We start from the raw sequence: 11988 nt of genomic DNA on the forward strand, positions 1-11988 counted from the left end.
ATTTTCCCTTAAAAAAAAGAGCACAAGATGGGGATAGAGGTGAGGGAAACAGGTAAATAGAACAATATGTTGGTTTTATAACTAAGCTTTCCTTGCAAATGGCTTTAATTTTTTCATTGAAAAATATCATCCCACAGAAACAAGTGTTCCTTTACTGTGCCCCCACACAATACTACATACTGCTCTCTATCATGATTATCCAGTGAACAAACATTTCGATCATGAACAACGATTGGGCTGGAAAGGTTATGAAATCTGCACTTTGCTTCCTTCAAGACTTAGAGATTCATAAGAACAATAAATATATCATCCCCCTGCAAATGTTAATGTGATGAATGACCGTGCCCGATAAACCAAGTTCTTACCTTGCCCTGAAGATTAGCCATAGACCGATCGATGGTCTTTGGTGGCGCCGGCTGGTGGTTACACAGAATGGTAACTGCTCTGTTCACCCTGTTTTAGGACATCAGTTTCTCTGGCTCATTGTCAAGAAGACTCTGTTGAAGGGCAACAGACAAGTAATTTGTATTTTAACAGGAAAATCCCACTAAAAATAAATGCTGACCATGAGATGATTTAATCATGCTAGTGTCCAATCTTGACCTTGAAACACACACACACACACACACACACTTTATTTACCCAGATCCCTACTATTCCTGGGGTCCACACAACACATGGTACACCACATGCCATCCTGCAGTTTGGCTTTCAGTTGCAATCCAGAAAAGAGTGACACTTCTTTCTCTGAGTGAGAAATTGTGGCACAGGCAGGCAATGGGACCCCGATAAGAGTGAGGCAGAGATTTACTGTTGACCTGCGTCAGGCTACCTTGATTCAAGCTCATATATGGTTGCAGCATAAAGACTAGTTTAGATGTGTGCAATAAACAGATGCAATGTCCAGTTTCTAACTTGAAAGGTTATTTATTTCTGAAGTTGTACATTATCCAACACAAACCAGTCGCGACCCTGTCAAAACGTATTTGTCTGTTCTAAAAAAAGAAAGAAATCAAAACATTTGTAGTGACACAGTCTGTTCTCACAAGATTTTAAAAAAAACTGTGTGCTCCAGCCAATTTAGCAACACCTGGCCCTCGTGCTCCTCCTGATTACATTGGCCTACGTCTTAATTGACAGTGGCTCTTCGCCCCCTAGTGGTGGGAGGTTAACAGACCAAAAACAGACAAAATGGCTCTTATATCTCTTTATAACAGATAGAAAGGTCATTGGTTTGGATGTAAAGTATTGCACATATGCTGTCTTCAGACATTTACATTTTAATATTATGGTGAATAAATTCGTATTTGGTGTATTTATCGGAGGTTACTGATCTTGGAATAAAACACATACAAATATACAAAAGATAAACAATAATTCATGGACACATGAAAAGATTCTGGATCAGATTTAGAAATGAGCCTTCATTCCGCAAAATCCCAACAAAGTATTCAATTAATACAAAGTCTGCGTCTGATTTCTGAACATATTTCCCGAGTAAACTAAAAAAGTTGTATCCAGTCTTTAACCATAAACTCTGTTATCAGTATGAGTAAAAATAAAAACACATTAAGTTGCGAAAGACACACAATATGGAAAACTAACCAACTTGTTGGAAGTAACAGCTTTTAAAACAAGTGTAACATTGATCGTTATATTTCACAATATATCACAAGCTTTATTGGCTTTAAAGAATGTGAAAGAGTCTAACTGTGTGTTCCTTCTAATAAAGGAGATTGAATTGACTGCCATATTGAGGTAGGCTCCTTCTTCTTTTTTCTGTTATATGCATGACAGCTGTACTGTCTCTTTAAGAGACCCGGAAATGGTTCACTCGTTTTTACAGCCAACCTGTTGTCCCTTCTTGCTATGCGGGCTGCAGCTTGTCCTTCTTTACTCCACCAGCAGTCATCGCTGATGTACGTGCGGTGCTCTCGCTGCTGCTGTGGTGTCTGTGTGTGGAGATGAAGCTGCGCAGGGTGCTGCTCGCTGCCGGTATGAACTGCAGCAGGATATATTATCCTCCATTGCGTGGGAACGTTTATCTGAAGCGCCTTTTCAGTTCTGTCCTCTCCCCTTCCTCTGGGACGAGTGGGACCCGAACCGCCGTCCCTTCGACTGCTAAGACAGCCCTCTGCCCACTGAAGTACTCTGTGCCACATGGGAATGGAGCTCTGGGCTCGTGCAGCAGGACTTTCAGCAGTGTCGGTCCAGACGCGGTCTGCGGGTCAAGATGTCAACCTCGAAGATGTCAACAGGCTGCTGCAGTTAGAAAGGAGAGCCTGCTCCAACCAAGTGCACCGTGGCCAGGTAACAGTCCGTTTGACTGTTTGATTGACAGTTATTACATATTTCCCCCATTTGCCTCACAATGTCTCCTGTACACACATCTAATACTAGACATAACAGTATGTCTCTGACCTCATGTCAGCCGTTGTTATTGAATCAGTTGGGTTAAATTGGTAAAGACATCTAGGTACTTGTGTTTGCCTACTCAAACAAAGCTGAACTCTTTATTTATTGATTCGAATTCAAGGAGGCAAATGGGGCAGAGGAGTAAGTACAGAGGTGGAGGATTCTACCAAATCTACTATCAACTAAGCCAATTAGCCTTTTCACATTATTGGGATTCAACTCCTAAAATGATGACTATCAATCCATTGAAGTGATGGTCATAATAGCTGCAGACAGCCGTGTATACATAGTTTAATTATCGTATTGCTTTGGTCAAAGATTTAAAACATTTTTGCTTTTCAACTTTCTTTCACTTTTCTTTGAACAGGGTCCTTTATCCGTTCCAGAGTGACGGAAGTCTCCAGTGGTTCTCCCGTTTTTGTAGTGGTAAGAGATGCAGGCCAGTCTTCCCTGAACAGTCAAGATGTCAAGATGCTTTTGCAGAAACTGATGTTGGATTTCACAGCTTTTATCAGATGGGTTTAACTTCTTCTCAACACCCACCGATCTACCGTCAGCGTTTCATGTATTGAGATGCATTACAATGTGTTGAATACTTTGATTGCTCGAGATACGTGACCACCTTTTTGTTTATTTATTTCCCAGATGCATTTTGACCAAGAGGGAAATGTGACATCATTCGGTAAGTTTTGGAAAATAAATCCAATTAGTCTTTGATTATCTTTTATTTGAAGAGTACAATGATAATCAGTCATTGGTTATCCTGTGATAAGACCACACTCAGTAGACTGAGTGCACAGTTGAACATACAATTCACTGTTGCTCACCATTGCTGTGTTACTTGTCGCTCAACCTTTGGTGGGACCATCCCAGTATGGGTTGGGTTAGCCCCCTCACTCTGTTATGTTTATTGTTCTACAACCAGATGTTTTTTTTTCTTAAACAGGATGCTGAAAGCAGGGGATATATTATTACCTGTTAATAACTTAAAAATATATGAATGAAATGTATTCACTCAAGGCTATATTCTAACAGTCTCCCTCTGCTCCTCTTCTTTCAGAGAAGAAGAAAACCGAGCTTTTCCAGGAGCTAAGTCTTCAGGCCAGAGACCTTCGCTTCCAGCACAGCACCAGCCTAATAGCTAGAAAAAACTGCATTATCCTACGGATGGAGGTACTCTCTCTGTCTGTTAGATCATCTGTTGATTTGGAAATATTTTGTGACCATTAGTCTAACTCAAACCCTTGATAATGATATTTATTTTTATGGCCAGCAACATGCTCATAGTTCTGCAGAAGACACAATAATAATTTAACAACAATAACAACTATATATATATATTTAGAGATACGTTTTGAGAAGGGATTTAAAGAATGATTCTGCCAGCCTCTGCTGCTCAGAGTTCAAGAGCTGCAGGGCCTTGACCGTGTCGCCTTAAGTTTTGAGCCGGGACAGCCAAAGACCTCATTACAAATCAGCCAATCATCCTTGGTCCCCACCACTGTCACTGTGAGGTAGTCACACTCTTGGTCACTCTTGATGATAAGTGAGAGAAATACATATATTATGCTTGCTGGAAGTTTAACTGCTGTGTAGTTTAGGAACATAAATACATATAATTTAATTCATGAACAAAACTACCATGGTTATTCCATGTTAACATACATTTGTTTTAAAATTAGAAACGCGAGAGCATACAGTAACTATAAATTCAAATTGTCATTGTCATTTAAGAAGTTCCTTTCTTTTCCGGTCTGAAAAATAGTTTGGATAAGGGAGGGTCAGTAAAGGAAATTAGTCATTTGAACAATTCTTTATGTGAAAAGATGCAAGAATCAGAATCAGAATCAGAATCAGAAACAGGTTTATTGAGAGGGAGTTGTGAGGTCTTAACAGAAATCCAGAAAGTACCAAATATGCTGTCTGCACATTGAGTGTATACCTTATTTAATTTCTTTAATTCCATAACATTTTGTATTAAAAGCAACCAGTTGGTACCTGTTCGTCTTAGCTGACGATGTCCATAATATATGTAGACCTACATGTTGGAATTTCCTTTCCTATCAAAGCGTTTAATAGTTCTGTACTGTACTTAAATACACACTTGCAGTACTTGTATTTTTACCAGAGTTTCATACAACTTTGTCCTTGTAATCCATCACATTTATAGTAATAATTATGTAATACACCCCACACTCCACAAACTATTTGCTGCTGACAGCTGCCCGATCAAAAAGGGGAGTCTTCACAGGTCCGGCCTCTGAAAGGTGGCTCACATCTACATATGCCGCACTGGCACATCCCTCTATTGTCACATATTTGCTGATTTTTTGACATACAGGAAGCAATTTCCATGCTGCAGATGCAGCCTTCACCGGTCCAATCGTCATCACATCGGCATTCTCCACACTCGCACTTCCCGTGGCCTCCACATATTCTGTTTGATAAAAAATGGTGTCTTTTTTAATATAAATCTATTTCTGTATGAATTAAAAGGGAAGCCAATACCGCATGGCTTTCTAATAAGCTTGTAATGTAGTACCTGTTGTTGTGGTATGGACACTCAAGGTTGCTGCACTCGCAGAATTGTCCGCTGTATCTTTCTTTTTGGTTCACTGGCATATCGCATTCGCAGAATCCCTCCACACATTTCCCCCGACCGCTACACACGGGGTCCTTCGGGCCTGAGCGACAGAAGTCTTCATTTCTTGAAAGGTCGTCGTCTTTCTGGCACTGTAGTCCAGTGTAAGGATTGGGACACTCACACTGGCCACATACCAGGGCCCCACGGCCTCCGCAGCCAGGGCTTCTTTCCTCACGGTTTCTTGTGCAGTCACATTGACCTAGGGAACACTCATTTTATTATAAAAAAATAATAATTGTTTTGCACTAGCTATTTGTCTCGTTATAGTAAAAGCATGTGGGCCTTTTTGGAGGATACTCACTATTTAAGTAAAAATGGTTTTAGGACTTAGCTCACTGTCCAAAATGGGGATTATTCTGTTATTCTTGTTTTTTTCTATCATTTATCGACAGTAGCATGGTCCTGAAGTTATACTCACACTCCAGAGTTATCTCTAACTTCACACTCTGTAAAGAGCCTCTGGGTGTGATGTGTACAGTCCTGTTCTGCTGTTGGTTTAAGTTATCCCCCTCACTGGGACACTGGGTAGCCACGACAGTCACCTAGAGAAAAACAAGACTTTGTAAATATAATAATAATTAATATATCCCAATGTTTTAATGTCTTAATTTAGCTAACCTGTACGAACAGAGGGTTTCCATTCATGATGTCACTGAATGTGATGTTGACTCCTGCAGGCACAGGGCTGGTGTCCATGGTCAGCTCTGTGATAGGCCGGTCCGTAGGCATGGTGATAGTGAGAGGAAAGGACTGGCTCACTCCTGGCCTCAAACGGAGGGAGAACTCCTGGGGCTGGAGGGACAGGGCCTCGGCTGGTCCGGTGCTACCGAAGAAGGGCATTACCGTAGAATATTAATGTTTGTGTTGCACTGGGAGTTAAGCTGATAAGATGGCCATGTTGTTTCTGACTTGTCTGACAGTGTAAAGAGTTTTGCAGTGGGTCTTAAAACCTGTATACTCACCTGCTGTCATTTTTGACAACCTGCAACTTGCCCTGAGGGTTATATATGTCTCTTTTACGACAGCCCGTCCCCTTCAGCCCCTTCAAGGTGTGACAGCGGGTGATGGAGTGAGGGGCGGTGCACCAAGCACACGCCGGGCCAGACTGAATGCATTGGTCACAGTTGGAAGCAGACGTGAGACACTGTTGTTCTTCTGCCCAGCTGGGACACAACAGAACAAGCAGCAGGCAGAGATATCCGAGCATCCTCACAGACATCCTGCAGTAAGAATGAAGCAGGATGGATGTGAATGTACTTAAATATTTAAATTAAATAAGGAACATTAAAAAATACAGTTGTATGTGCTAAATAGGGATACTTTAGAATACAGAATAACGTGGACAAAATAAGACAAATAATTTTACTTTTTTTATTTAATTAAATGTTAGAAGCAATTCCTCAGTCTTGTTTACTAACAGTAGATGTAAATACTTGAGATTCACTTTATACCCATGTACCTCTTTCCTGGTGAGGATAACAATCATAGAAAGTGTATTTGTTGAAACCAGAAAAAAAGACAACAATAGTTTAAAATACTTAATAATAATAAGTAACTGGCCCAATGGAGCTGTTACTGCACTTGTTTTTAAATGGTGCTTTTAAAAATGTGTTGTTGTCCAACCTTAACAGATTAGTGGTTCTCTAGTTCTGCAAAAAAACTAAACGGATACAGCACAGTGTTGGTACGTTACCTGAAGTAGTCCTGGAGCTATGTAACCTTCGCACACTGACCAGCTTCGGTCATATATTGACGTGGTTTGAATGCGGCTGGAGACCCCCCCAGATTATGGTCACTCATCCTGATTGGTGCTGCTGTTCGGGCATCGAACTGTGGCCTTGGAGAATAAACACAGACGTGCTTCGCTCATGCTCGTGTTTTGCAGGTCAATCACCGCAAATAATGAAAGAGCAGAGTCCACGATTGGGACTGCAGTTATCCACATGCACTGCAGTTCTGTATACACAGCACAGAAACAGACACAACACTGCGAAATATTATGTTGATTAATACAATTTAAAAAGGCATGTTTCTATTACTACTAAACATTTAAGTAGTTTTGAATCTGGAAAGTCTTGAAATTAAGAGGTTTTTGCAGTATTTGCATGCACAAGTTTCATTGTTTTCTGAAGAGGCTAACCCCCAACACCCCATACCCATCACTCTGGTTCTCCACAGTCTTTGAAAGCCATCGTGACCCCGCACTCCCTGTTGGTGTTGGACTTCCGTGGTTTGGGATTGGAACAGTGGTTGGTACTGGAACTGGCCCCCCAGCTAGCATCACAGTCGCACTCTCTGCCCTTTGAGTTCAGAGCGCTGGAGGCCATCCTGCAGCACAAGGTGAGACCCATGACAGAACCAACGTGTCTCTGTATTCAGGCACGTTCTAACCTACATTCAACCTGCCGGTGATTTGGGGGCTTACACAAAGTCCTGCTCCAATGTGTGTCCCCGTGTATTTGTCTCGATAGGTAAACACTCTACGAGCTCGGCTAAATGCTGTCGAACCAGTAATGTTGGACACGTTGGAATCCCTGGTGGATCCCAAAATCCTTTCTGCTGATCGAAGTAAACTACATGTACTGCTGCAGAACAGCAAGAGGTAAAGCACACTACCACATCCGTTGCCATATTATTAGCATCAAGAATTCGATGCATTACTAAATTATGGATGTGGAGGAACTGGTTTAGCATCTCTGGGACTGTACTGGTTTCTACCAGTCAATCCAAAAATGTTCCTCACCTGTTTAAGCTTCAATAATAATTTGTGGCATGGCTCAAGGCTCAAGTTTCACACTATTATTGGTTTCTTCATGGCCATAATAACTTTTCAGCACAGAATCTCTGCGTTTAGCTTCTCTCAAAATCTTCTATATTTAGTTTTGTCTGTGTTCCTCATTTTCCTCCTGGACTTTTCTACCGCTAACAGTTTATCAGAGTTGGAGACCGACATTAAAGTCTTTAAGGAGACCCTGCTGAAGATTTTGGATGAGGACGAGATCATTGAAGAACTCTGTCTCACCAAGTGGACAGACCCAAGAGTTTTGTAAGTTACGCACTCACCAACACTCACGTGAAGGCTGAAAGGCAAATTTCTTAAAAGCTCGCTGAAAGCCGAGGTTAGTGGCTGCAGCAAAAGATACGAAAGGAAAAGACTTTATTGACACCCAAGGTGTCAAATGCCGTTTTATTTTTTACTCTGCCTCAAACAATGTTTTTCTGTTGCATTTGCCTCATTTGTTGGGGTTATGACTTTGGTTTGGTCGCGGTCAGGAGGAGCAGATATAATTGAGGTCAACAAACATTTTCAAATAACTTTTGGCTATATAGATAATTATTTGCACACATATGGGTAATATTTTAGTAATTAACTTATGAATTATCTCATTAGTCCATAAGAAATTAAATGACAGGTGATAAAACAGTGCTGAAGTATTTTCCCAGGACCTCAAACGAAGCATAAGGGTCAAAGTAGGAGACATTTGGATTCCTAAACAGTCGTTTAGTTATTTGTATTAACGTACAATGTCTTTTTGCCTTCATAGTGAGGAGAGCAGCTTGGGTATTGACCATGCTGAGGAGATGGAACTGTTATTGGATAATTATTATATGCAGGTAATGCTACTGAAAGATAAATGAGAACATAGTTTTGTGAAATAATTCAATAATAAACTCACTATAATGCATCAGCGGTAATGAAACTAAACTTGTTTTTGTTGAGTTTAGCTTTAGTTAAACTTTTTTAATAACCTGTACTAACGTTCTAACATTTGTACATAGATGCACCGCTATTGTGGTTTTTAACCTTTTTACGTGTCTTGTTTGTCATTTCATATCAGAATCACTGGCACGCCATGTTAAAGGTCATCTACATGTTTGTGTTGTGTCCATAACCTGCTCCATACAGGCTGAGGAGCTGGGGAACAAGACCCGAGAGCTGAAAGGGCTGATAGATGACTCTGAGAGTGTCATCTTTATCAATCTGGACAGGTACACACACACACACACACACTTCTACATACAGTATGTCTGTGTGTATTTTTGGTTAGGGGCCAGTAATGTTTAATAAACCCAATTGTTTTAGTAAATAGTACGACTGTCCAAAATAAACATTTATATATGTTTTCATGTTTATTTATGTTTTCTCACCATTTTCAGTATTTAGTTTGAAAACTGAAGTTTTAATAATAATAAATAATATTAGAACTTACAACATCTACAGATAAAATCTCTTTCTTCTTCACTCCGACAGTTCTTCCAACAGTAGTCGGTACTCGTAAGAACATTCCTCATGTTCATACTGCCAATTAATGGATCCCTTCCTAATGGACTGTGCATTATGTGACTGGGGACATAAGACACTACTCTCATTCTGTGCTAAATGTAGGCAAAAGTTATTGGAAGAGAATATGAGGCGCCAGTGGTTATCTTCCAAAGTTACAACTTATTGAGAATATTGTTCTAAACAGAACGTTAAGCCGCTGTGAATGGATATAAACTACCTTCAGACTAATTAAGATTCACAAATGTTTGCACAAAACAACATTTTGCACTTTGTATTTCATCATCTACATCTGAAATAAACGACATAATCGGAAGGGATCTTTTAAGTGCCGGTATGAATATGAGACATTATTGCTGGAGACATTGTTTTAGGACAAATATGAAATACTGTGAACCTTTACAACTTGAACCTGACCCCTTGAAGACATTTTTAAATAACTTGCTGTCTGTTTGATTCCAGCCATCGTAACGTGATGATGCGCCTGAGTCTGCAACTGTCGATGGGCTCCTTCTCCCTTTCCTTATTCGGTCTCATCGGGGTGGCCTTTGGGATGAATTTGGAATCGTCCTTTGAAGAAGTGAGGCAGCTTCTTGCTAAAGAAGTATATCCCATCTGGAGTTTGACAGTTGTGTTAAACATTTAACATGTACCTACTCAAATAAGAAGTTATGTCTTGGTTGTCTTAACTTTACATTGTTGCCTTTGTGTTTTGGATTGTAAGACCAAACTTTAACATTGAAGAATGTATAATGTACATTGTCTTGTTTGATATTTGGCCCCCAAAAAAATATAATTTTTTTAAAGTAGTTGAATCCATAATTAAAGTGCATTTCAACATTGTTTATTTGATTTGACATGCGTTTAGTCATTACAGACAATTTAGTTTGAGTGTGTTTAATTTGTCTGCCTTCAAGTGTCTGCAATTTGATCTGAGTGTATTCATCTATTCTGCTCCACGTGCTGTGTGTGCATACTCACCTGGTTTGTGTGTTTTACCAGGACACTCGCATTTTCTGGCTGGTAACCGGCTTCATGTTCTTGGGCAGCGGGATGATATGGAGACGACTGCTGTCATTTCTAGGACGACATCTGGAGCCTTCAGTGCCCCCTCTTGTAATTCACACACACACATGCACACTCACGCCAGATGAAAGTGTGATTGAAGATCAAGTCTTGCGTGTAATTTCTCCCATTTGTGATACAGATCACTCAAGTTTGGAAGAGAAATCTGAAATCATCAGACATGAAGACGGGGGTCAGATGATGGTCCACCTCCAGTCTGTGAAATGCATCAGACCTCCAGAATGCAGCTTTAGGGATGAATGTTTTATCCATATTTATGCAACGGCCTTATTGTTGTACTCTGCCATGTTCTTTAGCAGAGGTTGAGTCTGGGGACTCCGATGTCTCATGTGTGCTTTTGTGTCTCCTACGTTGCTGGTGGTTTGTTTCCAGTATTTTAAACTTGACTCTTGATTTAGATGTCTTCATATCTCACTCTATGGATGGCATTGCCTCAGTGTATTACTTTTTCATCTGTGGCTTTAGAGCTGGATGCCCTTGCAGCATTGGAACTCAACTAATAATAACTACCGGACATGCATTGGATAATCTCAACCTGATGTGAGTGTCAACATAACTGATGAAAAGCAGTGACACATTTTCAGGCACAAAGTCTGAGCAGCCTAAGCAATTATTCCTCAGTCTTTAAAAAACATATTGCCAGGTTTTATCTTATATTGTGGCTCACTTTGTTACTGTAAGTGTTTCCAAATGGCATTTGATAAAAGGGTCTGAACACCTGAGGAACCTTCAAGAGCATGATTAAAGTTATTGACTTTATCCTGTTCCTGTTTGCATGAAAGCTATTCATCAAAATGTTCAAGGTGCATTTTACACGTTGACGCATGATTTCTAACCTGGGTTTCAAGATCCCCTCAAGATGTTGCCAAATAAGTGCTCTTGAGATGATTAACAGGGCAGCAGAAAAGACATGAAAATGTTCCTGTCATCTTGGTAAAACATATATATTTCCCCTTTTTGGCTAAACTGGTCAAAGCGGATTTGATTCATTCTCAAGGCTCACAAGCCTATAGTTGAAAAGCCTGGCTCAATCCTTCCCCTTTTGACTGTTGTAGCTCTGCATTATATTTAATGTCTAGAAAAATAATCTTTGTTCTTGAATTTCTTACTTTTCTTAACCACATTGAGTCACAGTGGATCAAACTGAGGTTTTTGGACATGGAAAACAAGAAAAAGAGTCTTCAACGCCCAAACCAAAAGACAAAAAAAAGCATCCTTAGCAGTTACATCGATGACATTAATGTCTAGAAGTGTCAAAAATCACATGTCAACATGTGAGGTCTGACTGATGTACTTTGCTGTCATAACCATTGTTCTGCACTAGAGGGAGTCATTTCTACAGTTCAACATTAACTTCTTTCAAGTATAAAAGGAGTACAAAAAATCCGTATGGGATACTAACGTGTTTATTAAATTATATGTAATTAAAAGTTACACTGAAATAAAACAATTGAGTTTTGTTAAACATTATCTTTGAAAGATAACTGCTCTACTTCTTGCTTTGCAGTCTGGTTAGTATGTGTTTGACAGTGTTTCCCTAACACAGAGGGGTCCATTAGTA

At 40.0% G+C, this 11988-nt stretch overlaps 2 protein-coding genes across 3 annotated transcripts; one reads left to right on the top strand and one right to left on the bottom strand.

Annotated features, from left to right (window-relative positions):
- Window positions 1-1851: 1851 nt before the first annotated feature.
- mrs2 (magnesium transporter MRS2) lies at window positions 1852-11897 on the top strand. 2 transcript variants are annotated; one of them, XM_056443761.1, is made up of 12 exons: window positions 1852-2310; window positions 2783-2841; window positions 3061-3097; window positions 3476-3588; window positions 7238-7399; window positions 7531-7661; window positions 7989-8105; window positions 8605-8674; window positions 8967-9049; window positions 9804-9921; window positions 10344-10457; window positions 10549-10703. In XM_056443761.1, the coding sequence occupies exons 1-12, from the start codon at window positions 1965-1967 to the stop codon at window positions 10606-10608; spliced, it is 1410 nt and encodes a 469-aa protein (XP_056299736.1). In that variant the 5' UTR covers window positions 1852-1964; the 3' UTR covers window positions 10609-10703. The 2 variants fall into 2 exon arrangements, with proteins under 2 accessions (XP_056299736.1, XP_056299735.1); XM_056443760.1 differs by having other exon boundaries at window positions 1853-2310; window positions 10344-11897.
- LOC130212663 (integrin beta-1-like) lies at window positions 4346-6887 on the bottom strand. The gene is made up of 6 exons (XM_056443764.1): window positions 6753-6887; window positions 6022-6279; window positions 5678-5882; window positions 5478-5601; window positions 4958-5258; window positions 4346-4852 (listed from the first exon to the last, which is right to left on the bottom strand). Exons 2-6 carry the CDS (start codon window positions 6276-6278, stop codon window positions 4645-4647), a joined length of 1095 nt encoding a protein of 364 aa, XP_056299739.1. The 5' UTR covers window position 6279; window positions 6753-6887; the 3' UTR covers window positions 4346-4644.
- Window positions 11898-11988: the final 91 nt, after the last annotated feature.

This window comes from Pseudoliparis swirei, chromosome 22 (genome assembly GCF_029220125.1).
Source record: "Pseudoliparis swirei isolate HS2019 ecotype Mariana Trench chromosome 22, NWPU_hadal_v1, whole genome shotgun sequence".
In the NCBI taxonomy this organism is placed as follows: domain Eukaryota; kingdom Metazoa; phylum Chordata; class Actinopteri; order Perciformes; family Liparidae; genus Pseudoliparis; species Pseudoliparis swirei.

Bases quoted from the DNA above. Each gene is read 5' to 3' on its own strand.
- mrs2 (XM_056443760.1), top strand. From the start codon at position 1,965: ATGAAGCTGCGCAGGGTGCTGCTCGCTGCCGGTATGAACTGCAGCAGG. The intron at 8,675-8,966 runs GTAATGCTACTG...TGCTCCATACAG, and splicing joins TGGATAATTATTATATGCAG to GCTGAGGAGCTGGGGAACAA. The intron at 9,922-10,343 runs GTGAGGCAGCTT...GTGTTTTACCAG, and splicing joins TGGAATCGTCCTTTGAAGAA to GACACTCGCATTTTCTGGCT.
- LOC130212663 (XM_056443764.1), bottom strand. From the start codon at position 6,278: ATGTCTGTGAGGATGCTCGGATATCTCTGCCTGCTGCTTGTTCTGTTG. The intron at 5,883-6,021 runs GTGAGTATACAG...CTTCTTCGGTAG, and splicing joins GTTGTCAAAAATGACAGCAG to CACCGGACCAGCCGAGGCCC. The intron at 5,259-5,477 runs GTGAGTATAACT...AGTGTTCCCTAG, and splicing joins GTTAGAGATAACTCTGGAGT to GTCAATGTGACTGCACAAGA.